Source organism: Athene noctua, chromosome 27, assembly GCF_965140245.1.
Source record: "Athene noctua chromosome 27, bAthNoc1.hap1.1, whole genome shotgun sequence".
Classification (NCBI taxonomy): domain Eukaryota; kingdom Metazoa; phylum Chordata; class Aves; order Strigiformes; family Strigidae; genus Athene; species Athene noctua.
The window spans coordinates 6,236,026-6,250,671 of NC_134063.1; the positions used below are offsets into that span (position 1 = coordinate 6,236,026).

At 43.8% G+C, this 14,646-nt stretch overlaps 1 protein-coding gene across 3 annotated transcripts in view; it reads right to left on the minus strand.

The window, feature by feature from the left end:
- ELL (elongation factor for RNA polymerase II) overlaps positions 1-14,646 on the minus strand; it is a 54,615-nt gene that overhangs the window by 2,511 nt on the left and 37,458 nt on the right. For 2 of the 3 annotated variants that reach the window (XR_012635239.1, XM_074927826.1), the window contains exons 6-11: positions 13,617-13,741; positions 9,999-10,095; positions 6,462-6,966; positions 3,397-3,463; positions 1,251-1,422; positions 297-341 (exon numbers count right to left, since the gene is read on the minus strand). Coding sequence is in view for 2 of the 3 variants with exons in the window: in XM_074927826.1 (XP_074783927.1) it covers positions 297-341; positions 1,251-1,422; positions 3,397-3,463; positions 6,462-6,966; positions 9,999-10,095; positions 13,617-13,741 (1,011 nt within the window). In the remaining variant the exon portion in view is untranslated. The remainder of the gene's footprint in view (positions 1-296; positions 342-1,250; positions 1,423-3,396; positions 3,464-6,461; positions 6,967-9,998; positions 10,096-13,616; positions 13,742-14,646) is intronic. The other variant, XM_074927827.1, reaches the window with a different exon arrangement.

Sequence of the window (14,646 nt, forward strand, 5' to 3'; positions counted from 1 at the left end):
GCTGGGCATCTGAAATACCATCAGTTCTCTCCTCAAGGGGATAAAGGCAGTTATCTCACACACTTCATTCCTGTGCTAGCATCACACTAACACAGCTGAACGCTCTCTGGGATGCAAGGAGCAGCATCAACTCCCCCCAGACCCCTTCTGATCCACTTATTGGGTGAGCTCGAGCTGAACAAAGATCTGCTAAAATGCTTTGGAGACTGGGTTTCTCACTTGGCAACTACTCATCTCTTTCAGTCACTACAGGCATCACTCAAAAGCTTTTTTTGTGGCCGATTATTTTTACTCACCTTTTTAATTTTCCGATATTCCTGTAAAATTTGATCATGGATGGTCTAAAAAGGAAAAGACAGCTCATTATCTTCAAAAGAGCCAACAGTCCTGCAACCCACCGCAGTAGGCAAGCATTTACTGATGGCTCACACACATTTCCTCCAAATACCAAGCAAAATCTACTCCCTCCACGACCCCCCCTGTGAGATCTGATGGCTACAACCAGCCTTGCTGATTCCATTCCTATACTGGTGCTGACACCAGAAGCACTGGAAGGGTCAGGCCCTGTTCCCCAGCCATGAGAACTACCTGTAACAGGCACTTAAGCTGGCAAGATAACTGACATTTTCTCCATACCTCAGACTAATTTTTCTCCCGAGATATAAAAATTATTCAGTGAGGAATCACTGAATTTCCCAAAGAGAGGGGAAGGGTGTTTGAGGGAGGGACCAGTGCTTAGCACAATAGGTGCTCTGTAAAAAAATCTGCTTATTATACTCAACGAGACTTACTTTCTCAAGATATTGAATAGTTAAAGCTCTTTTAAAATCAGTCTGACAAGTTGAATAATGCTACATTATTAAGATCAAAGATTCCAGAGAAACAGATGACCCCACACTAACTCCCCTTCCAGCCCCGATACGCTGCCATATGTGCAAATATGAGTTTTCTGGCTGGGATACACTAATAGCTTCCAGCAGCTTTTGGCTAAAGACGCCAATTGTCTCACTGAGGCCTTTCCTTGTCAACAAGTACCATGATGTGTGCTCCAGCTTGAAAAACGAAAGAACACAGAGCTGTTTTAAGAACAGTCTACAAAGCTGTCAGCTGTGTGCACGTTCTGCCTCCACCAGTTTCGGGCTCTGGGCAGTATGTTTTAGACACCAAGCCATCCCAAACAGCCCCGCAGACAGAACGACTAAAAAGAGCTTGCAGAATTAGTTTTTCAGAAGATATATTTCTGTTTCTACCTTATATTCTTCAGAGCCCTGCAAAAGCTGCTTCAGCTTGGCATCTAACTGCGTAAATCGTCGAGTTATCCTCTCTATCCGGGCGTGCAAGTCTCTGTACTCGTTGTATTCTGCATTGAAGTCATTTTTGTAACTCTGACGCTGCTCCGAAGAGGAAATGGCTGCGTATTTTCTGCAGGGAGAATAATTTAGTTAATTGGTTTATTTAAGTCTTCTCTCCAGACAGCGCGAATATTGCAATGCCAAAACCAGGATAAGTCAGTCTACCAGGTGACTGCATCTGAAAACAGTCTCTTGTGATTTGCATTATAATAGCACGGAGGCAACTGTCAGGATTATTGCCTTGACCTCTATGTAAAACAAGACAGTGTTTGCTCCCAAAATTTCTTATCTATGCCAGATAGGGTGGAATATGCAGGTACAGCAAAGCCTGGGAGCAGCTGAGGGTGTAGGAGGACATTCAGATACTACTGCTACAGCTTTTCTAACTCCTGCTGTCCCGCAGAACATGGAGTTCTGCATCTGTGCCAGACCTTGGAACAGCAGGAATACGATGCTTCCAGTGTTGAGTCTTTAAAGGCACACAAAAAGCATTCAGCTATCGTTGCAAAATGCTCACAGTACGATTATGTGGCAAGCACACGACACGAAACCGTGTTGAACAGACTGACTGTATTTCCACCACCTTCTGAAGATACCCAACGTGAATCGAACACAAGAGCCCACATATTAACAGAAGCGCCTTCTGAGGCCCTTTGAAAGTTATTCAGCTCAACAAAAAGCCATTAAACCTGACATTTTGCAGAAAGCCCAGCAGCCAGTCCTCTCTGATAGTCAAACTCATCTTTCTGTAGGTGATGACTCTAATTTGCCACCTTACGCTGTCTGCAGCAGCACCAGCTCGGTGCATGAACACATATAAACTACTTTAGGTGTCAAATTAAGGGAAAACGTTGACTCTGTTAACCTAGATATGCTCTAGCCTTCAAGAACTGACTCCTTGCTGGTATAAATAAGCATCTACACGGGATATGCTATAAGGAAGCTGCCTCACTAGTATGAAACACAGACCTCCATGGTCACAACAGCAGTGACAGCTCTTATAATTTAAGGAGGTGACCATCAAAACAGTCAGATTGTACCAAAAGGTGAGACAAGGGACCTCACAGGAGTTCATAAACTTTACACTATTTCTGTGGAGATGAACTGAGCAGCTGTAACATCCCTCTGTCGGGAGGATCAGCACATCTGTTGCAAGAAAAAGAACCCACCCAGCCATCTGCATTCTTGTGAAGGGTACTGGAAACACCAGCCCGGAGCGGTTGGTTGTTGGTCCGTGCAGCCCAGCGAACCACAGCTTTGTCACCGTGCAAGGATCCTTTATATCCTCCAGCCAACTCCAGGGACTGCTCCTGCAGAGCCAAGAGCCAACACCACCTCCTCTTCCCTCCGAGTGATCACAGCGTGGCCAAACCAGATCTGATGGCACTCAAAGCCCAGGCTGAGACGTGCACAGGGAGTATCACCCACAGCCACGCTTCTCTGCTACCGTAGAGCTTTGTTTGTAACAGGTTGGGGTTTATGCAGATTTTTGGCTTTGTGCACAGTGATTTTTGTGCTTCAGCAGACAAGTGTATTGTTTAATTAACCTCAAGGGGATCTGATTAAAAAGTCAAGAGGTGAAACTACTCACATCCTAACCCAGGGGTTATAACCTCCCCATGAAGAATATTTCACTGGTTTATGTAGATGATCTTGGCTCTGAACAGGGGAAGAGTTAGCTAACCTCTCAAAATCCTTTCTTGCCCTGTCTTCCATAACATTAAAGCCGACAATTTCCTTTCAAAGTTTCCAACTGTAACGCGGAGACATTTAATCCTTTCAAACCCCTTCAAGGTATGCTACATTTCTTGAAGTACATGAACAATCTGTTTATAGGAAGATAACCTTGAACTCCACAAGGAGGTAAAGAACAGACAGTTTCTGAGACTAAACATCTGCAAAGCTGGATTTACTCTTTTTCTTTAAGGCCACCTTACAAAGTTCTATCTATAACAGCAAAGTCCAACAAAAAACCCCAGCACATCGTGATTTTTAGCTTGAAACGTGATCCCAAAGTGATGAAGCAACTGATAAATATACTTACAATAAATAATCTGGCATTTCTGAAGTTGATGTTGGTACACTAGAATTATTGCATGTTCCATTTAAACCTGAAAAAATAAAAACTTGTTTATAGCTCCACAGAATTAAATTGCAAATTCATAAACTTATCAGCAATATACAGGTTATCGAATTCTGAAGGATTCTTGTTTTGCTTTGAGTTGACAAAACCAGAAGATCCACAATAAGGTGGTTGAAACTTCAAGGCTTCTCTAGTATTTGTCTGTCAGCAAAACACTATCAACATTAGCCAATGCACTGAGTAGCAAAAACCTTCATTTAATTGGTTTATAAACACTGCCTGCAGGGAGGGATAACACTGATATCCCCACAGCTACAGTGCGAGACACATCTATGAGTCCAGATGAGCAGAACAGAGGCTGAGCAAGGTGCACATTCTTTTCCCCTGATTCTACACTACGTAGACTCCTACTATTAATACTGCAAGTTCAGACTCCTACTATTAATACTCCAGACTCCCACAGGGTACCAGAGAGGTTTAGAAGGCACACAGCTTTTTCCTCATAGAGCCCCACCGCCCTGGAGATGAATCAAAGTGATCTCTGCTCTATGAAGGTGAAGAAATGTGAATCAAGCCGGGCTCAGCTAAGAATGTTTAGGAGCTTAAGCAAAGGGACTAAAGACCTCGGGAGGAATGGGATTCGTAACGTGAGCCTGAAACAGATCTCATGCTCACCCTAAACCAAACACTGCAGTACTAGTTTGGAAGAAGCAAGCGGTTGGATACAGGTTTGAAAGGGGGAATATTTCTCCTGAGCTGTGTATTATATTGAAAGCCCCAATCAGAAAGTCAACAGCATCCGTGAGAAGGCAGCAAAATAAGAGGCAAGTGGAGAAGGCTGTGAAGGATTTAACCCTTTGCAAAAGTGTATTTCTCCTTTCATCTTCTTTCCAAGTCTGTTACTTGGAGCAAGAGTATCTTGATTGCTGTGTATTTGGGGAAATCGTGCAAAGGCAAGTGCAAGCCCCACAGCTCACCTGCCCTATACTCACCCACAGCAGTTCACAGTTACTACCCCAGACAAACTGCAGGGAGCGGGAAATGCCCAAGTAACAAACACAGGCACATAAAAGCAATAACCTAACTCTTTAATTTTAAAAAATGATTTTTCTCTGAATTTCCACGGAAAGGCTTTCCCGAGCAGAGTGGAAGAATGGCAGAAAAGACAGTGTCATTAACACCCCAGTCTCAAATTCCGACTGCAGACAATTCTGCTTTCATCTTTGTGACCATCAGCATGAAAGATGCTGAATGTGGGTAAGGAAGATCGTGGAGGAAAACGGGAGAAAAAGTTTATTTTGCCTATGAGTGCCACCTACTGACTGCTGAAAGGACCCCAAAGGTCCCTCCACCACCTCTTGAACAAATCTCTCTGGAGAAAAAAAAAAACCACAAACCAACCTCCGGTCCCTGCAGTCCCTGGCCCAAGGGGGACTTAGGGGAGGCTGTCAGCCACTTGCTGCAGACAAAAGGAGCAGGATGAGGCCCGTGCTATCCGCATCGAGTAAGGTGCAGAAGGAAAGATCCCAATTCAGATGTGAGCTGGCTGTACACGACCCGAGCGGCCACTGACCACATCCTGTTTATGATTAGTCCCAAGTCCAGCTCGGATTCGTTACCTCGCATACATCAGCCGTGCAGCAGGAACAAAACCCGACTCCTACTAATTAACAAAAAGCCAGTCATTAAACTGTTTTTAAAGCAAAGCAGAAAAAGATGGTAAAGGGTGAGCAACTTCATGAAGAAGGAATTCAGGGTATTTTGTTTTTTGTACGAAACGCTGACAAAAATGTGCATCAAGAGAGAGAGAATGTGTGTGTATCTACCCACTGCCACTCATGACACAAGGTACATGGGGAAGAAAAACAAACATTCACAAAAAAACTACAGAAGTAAGAAGTATCTGAAGAGCGTGGTTCTGCAGTGCCACACAATGATCAGAACTACAGAGTGTCATTAAAAATCACCAGTGAGCAATCAAAATGCATTCTGCAGGTGCTACAAAGACTGTAGGGAAGGAGAGGACTAGCATCGTCATAACCCCAATGCCCTACAAAGCTCTCCCTTTCCAGGAGTTCCAACAAATTTCCAGTTCAAGTTACTGTCCCTTTTGGGCCAAAACTGGATGATTTTCCAGCATGAAGAGGAACTTAGAAAGTAGTAATGGGGCAAAGGAAAACAAGATGGATGCAAAGAAATTCAACAACAGATCAAGGCCGCAATATTGCTGAAGGCTGCAGGGGAAGTTCCACTGCTCTGGGGAGTTGTAACAAATCCTGACAAAACAGCAGAAAACAGGAAAGCTGCAGACACTGGCAAGTGAATGGATTGCATTAGCCAACCTGTATTCCCTGCTCTAACTTCTAAGAGCATGTAGAACTGACTTAGGAATACCCTGGTTTGATGGGAAACATTTTCATTCCATCTCAACAGGTAACAGATTCACTGTTGTGTTAGTCCTCAAAGAAAGAAATTCAGAGTAAGAGTGGGATACAACAGGGAAGCTCTTTAAGCCTGAAGGAGCTGGTTGTAACACTGCTCTAACAGCATTTATCACAAGACTTATCTATCATTTCTTTTGTATCCAATATTAAAAGCTTTTGTGACTAACTTTTCATTACCGAGTTAAAAATCAATACAACAGTCATCACAATACCCAACACAAGCAGAAGAGCTGTAAGTAATCAAGCAGCACTGCTTTTTTTCCAACAGATCTTGATGTCTGCCTTTCATCCCCATATATTAATACAGCTTTTAATTTAACAAGGAGAAACATGACACGGTCTGAGGCAGTTCCAAACAGCACGAAAGGTTAAACAGGAAAAACCTGATATCCTCTTCTGAGAGGAAGCACATTTGTTGATTTGGAGGTAGGGACAGCGATATTATTTCGTTAACCACACGGTCTCTGTGAGTGGACACACAACCTCTTTCCTTAAATAGATTTGGGGCAGAAACCATACGCAGTCAATACCAATATTATCTTAGCACGAGGCGTACAGGAGGACCTCTCAGACCATACATACCTGTGACCTGTTCCTGGGGAACACTAACTAAGTCAGCATTTTTTATTACTTCACAGTCCTGCTTCTCCTCTTTGCATTTCTCTTCACTTTTCTTCTCCTTTCTCTCCTTTTCCTTGTCTTTGTGCTTTTTGGATTTTTTCTTGGTTTTTACGTACGAGCTGCAATTGTGCTTGCTCGTTTGGGGACAGTCTGTTGACAAAGGATGAGTCAGTCTGTCAGCCGTCTCCGGGTTCTCACAGTCTCTGCCGTTGTGAGTCAGGTCGTTGCTGACATCCGAAAGGGGATCGTGAGGCCTCGGCAGCTCCAGCACCGGGAGGCTGGAGCTGGAGCTCACCGACTCCGGCAGAGCCGGCGGCAGGGCAGGGGCAGGAGCGTCCTTCCCGTTGGAGGAATTGGAGGAATTCAGTTTCCCGTTGAAAGTGGGCTGAGTTCTGTGAGCCAAATGCGAGATCCTGGGCTTTTTGTTGGCCAGGGGATCAATAAACTCCAGAGGCTGGGATCGTTTCTGAGGAGGAAAAAAGGATTAAAAAAAAAAAAATAATCTTGAAGTCTTGAGGCCCAAATTTTGGATGCTGTTACCACTAGGTGGTGGTGCAATACCAGAGAACAGGGGAATATCCCCAGAAAAAGAGCTCTGCTATCAGTGAGAGTCGCCAGCCAGCGTCCCAGCTCAGAGGCTGGTCCTGGACACAGGCTCCAGGACCGCCAGGTCCTACAGAAGCTGATCCATCCCAAGCTGCTTCCCGACAATCCTGACAGCCGCTCCGGAGCTCACGGCTTGGTGGGAGAGCTCAGAGAAACCCCCCATCACGTCAGCAATTACTGATCTCCTGCACTACTCATGCACGGGCCATGTAACCCAGTCTAATCTCACTGTATCTTATTTCAAATCTAGCCCTTTAGAAGTAAAACCCTGTCCTTCACCCTCCTCCTGCCCCAGACACTTAAAAAATTGGAACCATCGTAAAAACATCTGTCCTTCTAGTCCTGGCATGTCACTTAGAGCACCTCAGAGTCCCTGCGAAGGAAAGATGTGCTCAGACCTCTGGAGCAGGGAGGGATTCACAAGTTCTGCATTTTATTCCCAACTGATTTTAACAACTCTGTGGTCAAGAGCTTTACCCTTGCAATATCACTCCTTCCTCTTCTCAAGAAAGAGACATTTCCTGGAAGAGGTGAGAAAATGTCAGCTGTTCTCAGAATTTAAGGCAAAAGAGGACAGCTGCAAGCAGTTTTAAAAGCCACGTCACACAGGCCAACATGACCTGAGCATCCCTTTTTTTAAATAAGAAACGGAGAGAGAGAAGTGGTTCCAACTGCTGCCATCAGCCCTACCCGGACAGTCACGGGCAGAGCTTGGAGAAGCTCTGGGTGCTCACACCTCCGAGCAAGCAGCTGCCTACAGACTGCGGGTTAGCCCGGGGAAGCTGCACTGTGGAAGGACCCGTCTGTCAGTCAGCAGAAAGCAGAGCTCAGTGCAGAGCCAGAACTACGGCTGTCGGGCTCAGTCCAGCCTGAACCAGCCAAAATTACCTTGGACAGCCATCAGTGCAGCGGTGTGTGCCTGCCTGGCAGCACAGGGCTGCCCAGACTCTGAGGAAAGATTATTTAGTGCCCAGAGGGAAACAAGCGACAGTTCTGGTTATTTCTTTTGGCTATTTTATTGTTTTCTTTATGTCTCAGGCAGGACTGCGACGTGTTTGTAAATGGAAATTTTATTCCGTCACAGAAGTGCAGCTGGATGCAGGGCTGCTTTGTCAGGGAGCCACCAATTCGTTCCTTTTCCCCGCAGTTATTATTTCTCTTTGCTAACTCCAGGGGTCTCAAGGCCACCGTTCAGTGACACCAATCCTTTCCACCTGTCAAGGTAATTACGAAGAGGAGCTGCTCACAGCGCCGCAGAGCTCAAGGGGCAAAGGCAGCACGTCGAACCGGCTTTGCAACATCCCCGACTGCCTCCCCAGCGCAGCCCGAGCGGTGTCCATCTCCGAGAGGAGGGGCCGTTCGCTGGGACTACAGGTCTCAGAGCTAAAAACTGCCATCTTTTACCATCCTTTCTCTAAAGCCAACACACACCAGCTTCACCAGCTCTGGTTAGGAGGTGGGAAATGCGTGCGGTACCTGCTCTGCCATGCTCCCTCAATTATCAGACTAATTTTTTTTTTTTCCTTCATTCTACAACTGAACTTTCCCAAAATGTTTTGCATTCCAGACTACCAAATCCCAGCCCTCTGCTGGGACTGCAACCATTAACAGGCATCCCTTCTCTAAATAGGGACTACAGCTATAGACTACCAAAAAAAAAAGACTGCTTACAATAAAAAGCTGTCTGTGGTTTGCTGTCTGACACAAGCCATGTCAGAAGCACTGCTGGAAGCATTTATATTCCGTGTTTGTTGCCCCTGTTTCAACAGCCTTTTCTAGATCCAATCAACCACCCAAAGCTCTGATTGGGTCATCTCAAGAGACCAGAAACATCCCCAACAGACTTTTGTGTCTTTCAAAATATTTACAGCCAGAAGCCAGATGATTTTTCAACCTATATTTTTTTCAGAAGCAGGTTGAGAAAAAGACCAGCCTCATAACAACATTGTGTCTTTCCAAGCTAACTCGAAGGGGATCATTCTTTATTCACCAGGAACGTGCCCACAGAAGAACAGGAGAGGATTTGGAATTAGCTACCTGGCAAACGAGTTGCACAGTTCTTGTTCTCAATAAAAAATTGCCTCCCTCTCACTTCCAGAAAGCACATAATTTCTTTACCTGCTAATATTCTTTGCCACTAATCCTCAGTGCGTCTGTCCAGACAAGTAGGCATTACACATTCCACTGGCAGGAGGAGAATAAATACTCAACTTGTCTGGGCTGACCCACAGCAGAGAAGGGAAGCCGGCATTTCACAATGCTAGAGAGAAATGCCTGCGCTGAGATACTGAGAGACTGGGAAAAGGCTTCACACACAAGCAAACGCAGCTCCTTTGCAGTTTTAATCATCATGGAAAACCAGTCAAAAGGTACTTTTCACAACTCTGTGCACTCAACAAATCCAAGAGCAGACCAACCTGCTTCTGACCTGTCACGGCAATTAGGTTGCAAAAGGTCAAGGTTTTTAATAACTCAACCGTGTTTGGGAGCTACTTATTACTGCTTCGTTCCAGTCAATTATTAGTAATGAGTAAAACACAAGCTCATTCTCCCAGGAACTCCAAGGGGAATGTAGGCACCGTGAAAAAAATTTAGCCCTTAAAACTAAACCTAAGACGCACTGTCAGAGATCCTCCCCATAGGCCGCCACTAAATCGCATCCAGAGCAGAAACAGATGCTGAGGAAACCCAGAATTAGACTCTAACTTAATAAAATAGAAAAAAAAAACCAACCCAACAACCTATTGACCTAACAGCCTCCAGCAGCAGGCGATTACAGTGTGCAGACAGGCTGAGCAGCTCAGCCTGGACCTACGTCCATCAGGAGCAGACGGAGCCGGTCGCTGGCTCCGTGCTAACCAGACCCAAGACCCTTGGAGAGGGATCACCCACCTGAGGAGGAGAGCTGGAGTTCACATTGTCTTTTGGTGGACTCAGGGAAGGCGCTTCTCCTTGAAAACCGCTACTGTTCTGGGGCTGACAGAGTTTCCTGAAAAACAGAATTTAGGGCTGTTCAAATCTCATGCTTGAAAAGCCAACAAGTGGTATTTCAAATCTTCCTGCAGAGCAAAGAGCCCTTTTCTAGGCTCTAATTCCGACTGTTTGAAGATGCCATTAAAGTAGCTTGTTCAGGCGCTTTCAGTTTCGACCTTGGACAAAATCTAAGAAGAAGAAATTACTACAGGAAAATATCAATCAACGTATGGCAATTGTTTATCTCCTTCTTGCCTTCCCATGATTTTGTAATGCTCTGTGAATGGAGGTAACACCTCGCACTGACGCTGCTGGTGGTGTGGCAGGGAGGGAGGAGGCAGGCTGAGCTGTCAGGCACGAGAGGATTCCCCACCGAGGATGGAACTTAAATTTCTGACAGTTTTACCTCTTTCCTCTTGAGCTGGTGACGTTAAGTATTACAACAAATTAATTGCAACCTTAGAAGAATAATCCGTATACACATTAGTAAAAACTGGCATTGACCTTTAAAGTGTATAGGATGTACATACTGACTTATTGCTTATTGCATGTTGCTATTACTTTTTATTTTTTAATTTTAAATTTGATTTTATTTTTATTGTTAATTACTTATTGCTGTTATTACTACTATGCTATTGCTTACATATTGCTATTGACTGAAATACAGCTCAATAAGCAAGACATTATTTAAACTAATTTCTGCTGAGTTTGCCTCGGTTACAACTGACTTCAGGAGACAATTCAGAAAGCAAGCGCACCAAAAAGGGGCCGAAACTCACATTCAGATGTTGGGTGTTAAGTTCTCCCACTCATTAGCACTATTAAAACAATATTTTGCAGGAACAGCAGTCCTCCTTCAGAAACTAGCCCCTCTGGGTCCAGGAAAAGCAGGATTGTAACAGGAACTGTTACAGTATTATAGGTCCACCAGGATTTACATTTAGGGCTTCATAATAATACTTCTAAACTGCATCATGCAAAACAGTGCTACGCCAGTCTGTATTTGAGGTATTTGACAAAACAACAGGAACCCCTCGTAGCAAAAAAAGCACAATGCAAGTCATTCTAATCACGTAAGTGCATTAATTCACATTCACGCTGGGTATCTCCGCTCCCCACCGCCCAAGGGGCTCTCCAGAGCTCGGAGTAAAGTCTCCCAGCACACCAGCTTTGCCCTACTCTTCTGACACCAGTCAGATTGCCCATCTATTAATCACCCAGGAAAAACCACTGTTGCATCAAGTTGCAGCTGTCAAGCTGAAAAAAAAATAAATATTTCAGGGTTAAAGGTTTTAATAAACTAGCTCTGCAGTCATTTTGTCACCAGCTGTACAGCCTAAATAACCAACGTCTAAATTCTTCCACAAGAGGCTATAATCAGCTTTAAAGTGCACACATAATCTTCCCCAGCGTTTGAAAAAAAATATTTCAGATCTAGACCCCACGACTTTTACAAGATTTTTTTTTTCTTTTAACCTGAGCTTGAACCTGCGGCCGTATTGCAGCAACATTTAGACACCTGCAGTTTTGCCTTCCGCTGCTGTTTTGTTTGATTTTCTTTAGAACAATCTCAACAGCCACGGATCAACTCAAGAAAAGTACTCAGAGACTGCAAAAACAGGAAGGGGAACAGTGCTATCCCATAAACACCACAGTGAAAGTGGCTTTTTTGGATGCCGTTTGACTAGACCGAGCAACCTTGTCACATGCCCTAACATGTTAATTATGGATTTAAAAAAAAAAAAAAAGTGAATGAAAGACGACTACTTTCAATTCAGCAGCTCTTGTAAGGACAGAAAATCATTTTGCTACAACAGTGAAAGGATGGGAAACACAGACAACACGAGGAAAAATGAGTTAGCCCAGCGTGAGCACTGTTAGGTACGGTTTTAATATTTGCAGATGTGCTAATTATTGCAGCCGTTGAACCATCAAGTGGCAACCGGACCTGAAAACAGAGAGAACATTTAACAATTGGCTGGATCTAGGCAACCACGTAAACTACCACAGCCAGCTACGTAAAGTCCTACGTCTGGTGCCTGTGCCCTTTTTGTGAATGTTTTTCTACTGTCTTCAACCCGACATGTTTTTTCCATTTTGTAGCCTCATTACCTGCATTGGCTGAGTGGGTCTTTGTTTGTACAGTTGAATACATCCTTTCCAAGGTCTATTTTTAGACCTTTGCATAACTGAATGCCACAATTCTAGAAAAAGCAGTAAACACTGCTTTCTGCAGGGAGAAATTAACTTTTTTGAAAGCTGTAAAGACTGCGCGGCAGTTGTATTTTTCCTTTTAATTATAATTCAACATCAAGGCCATTTAAATGAGTGTGATTTTTTTTTTTCTTTAGCACGCCAAAGCACTTTAAGTGCAAGTTTCTGTTGGTTTAACAAAGCCTCATCTCCAAGCCAACTGTGCTTTCAAATCATGGAAACTGTTCAAACAGAGCATGCTCTACTTAATCTTAACCAAAAGTACAATAAAGTCAGTCTCAAAACCAAGTCAAGTAAAATCTCTATCTGCATCTCAAAATTTATACCAAGGCAACAGAAACACACTGAAAACCCAGAGAGGGAAATAAAAACACTCAGAGCAGAATTCTCCTTTAGGAACTGGGAGATATGTTCTCTTTTCCTGCTGCCTGCCAGCCAAAAGCTTCCAAGCTTGGAGGCTTCACCTAAGGAAAAAATATCTGTAGAGGAAAACCAGTGAGACAAAGTGATAATCTCAACCAACTCAGAGTTAATAAGGGCTGTTTTCAGGAAGGAACATCAGAACAGGTATCCCCTGGAGAGTGATTATTACACTGTGTGGGCAGCAGGATAACCAGCACGTGTTTTAGGGGACTTCTCTTTCCTGAACTGCCTCGTGTTTTTTTCACACGTCCTTTACTCCAATCAAATATTCATCTTGCAGGGCAACTGTGATACTAACCAAATTTCCAACACAGGAGAAACACAGTAAACAAACATCCAAACACCACTACAGAAATTAAGCAGCAAAGTCTCCAAAGCAAACAGCTCAAGGGGAACGGGGACATCCACAGGAAGGGAGCACAAAGAGGCTGAGCAAGACAAGTTTAGGGGATGTGGCTTCATCATAACGTCCCTCTCCCTGTCTTCAAACACGGAACCTGTGCATGAAGCCATGTACCAGGTACAGAAAAAAAAAAAAAAGAGGAGAGTTTCAGTGGAGAGTTGAGCTGGACACGTTTGCCTTAATCCTTTCATCACCCAGGATTTTAAACCACCATTAAGTGTAATAGCTTGTGTTCCCCATTCAGATTTTTCCCCCAGCTTTTAGTATCATGATTTATAGGCAACTCAGGATGATCTGAAGAGTGCATTCACTCTGATGTTCAAGTTTAGTCAACATTTACAGCTGCCTGGATGATAAACAGATTTACTTCATGTTAAAATAAGTCAAACACTCAACTTACCGTAGTTCTACTGACTTTGGTTACCCTGATTTATACCAACTGACCTGGTTCAGTATTTTCAAGCTCCAGATGTTATTAACAAAGATGGAATAATTACCGAACAAGTATCCTCTTCAACAACTGCTGATCTCCTTCAGAGTAGCCAGGCCAGTCCTTCTGCACTTCTTTGTATACACAATCTTTCAGTGTGAAAGTGCTGTCCTTGGCACTCAAATTTGCCACCTGAAACAAAAGTAATTTGCAAAAAAAAAAACCCGTTAGGGTTTAATTTTCTCACTTGTTCTAACAAAAAAGATGTAGACAAAGAAAACCCTCAGACCTAGTAGAAGTTTGTAGTGTCAGAGAACAAGGAGAGACTTTATACTTCATTTCCCAATTATTTGGATTATTTAATCAAACTGTGCCTTTCTTTTTGCCTTGTCATTGAAGTAGTTTATTATGAGTTTCCAAAGCATATCCAGTTTACTGGGAAACAAGTCATATCTAAACAGATTATTCAGCTTGCATAGTCTGGAATGGTACAACATCAGTTTATGGAAACACCTGGAAATAAAGTCTAATGGGAACAAGCAGTTCACTTATCACACCTGTCCGATAGCCAAAATGGTGCAGTTTATTAGCTGATAGAGGAACTCTTGCGGTGATAGCTTAGTTAACAATTGCCAGAAGATAATTTCTCGCTAACAAGCCAGTAAAACAGGCGACAAAGCTCCTTTCTCAAGGAGCAGCGAAGAGAACGCCTTGTAGACAGAACACATTAGGGACTTGCAGATGACACTGTGCAGTTCAGTGTGTCCGGATCATCTGCTGGATTTCACGGAGGAGAACTTTTCTGAGGACTACTTCAGGGCAAGAACAAAACCTGTGATTACCAGCTTATGGCCCAGGGTTTGACAATAAGGCACTGCACCTAAATCACGTGCCGCAGTTAGCTCGGTACACTTGCACGAGAAGCTTTCTGACATTTTATCCAATTCTGTCATGTGTAGTTTCCTCACAAAAACTCTGTGTGGTGCCTACACGGGTAGGAAACACTGTTGGAGCCAGCAGAATTGTATTAGAATGGAAACAACTTGTTAAGAGTTATCCCACTTTAATCAGTCCTTCCACAGCTTGACTGAGAATTT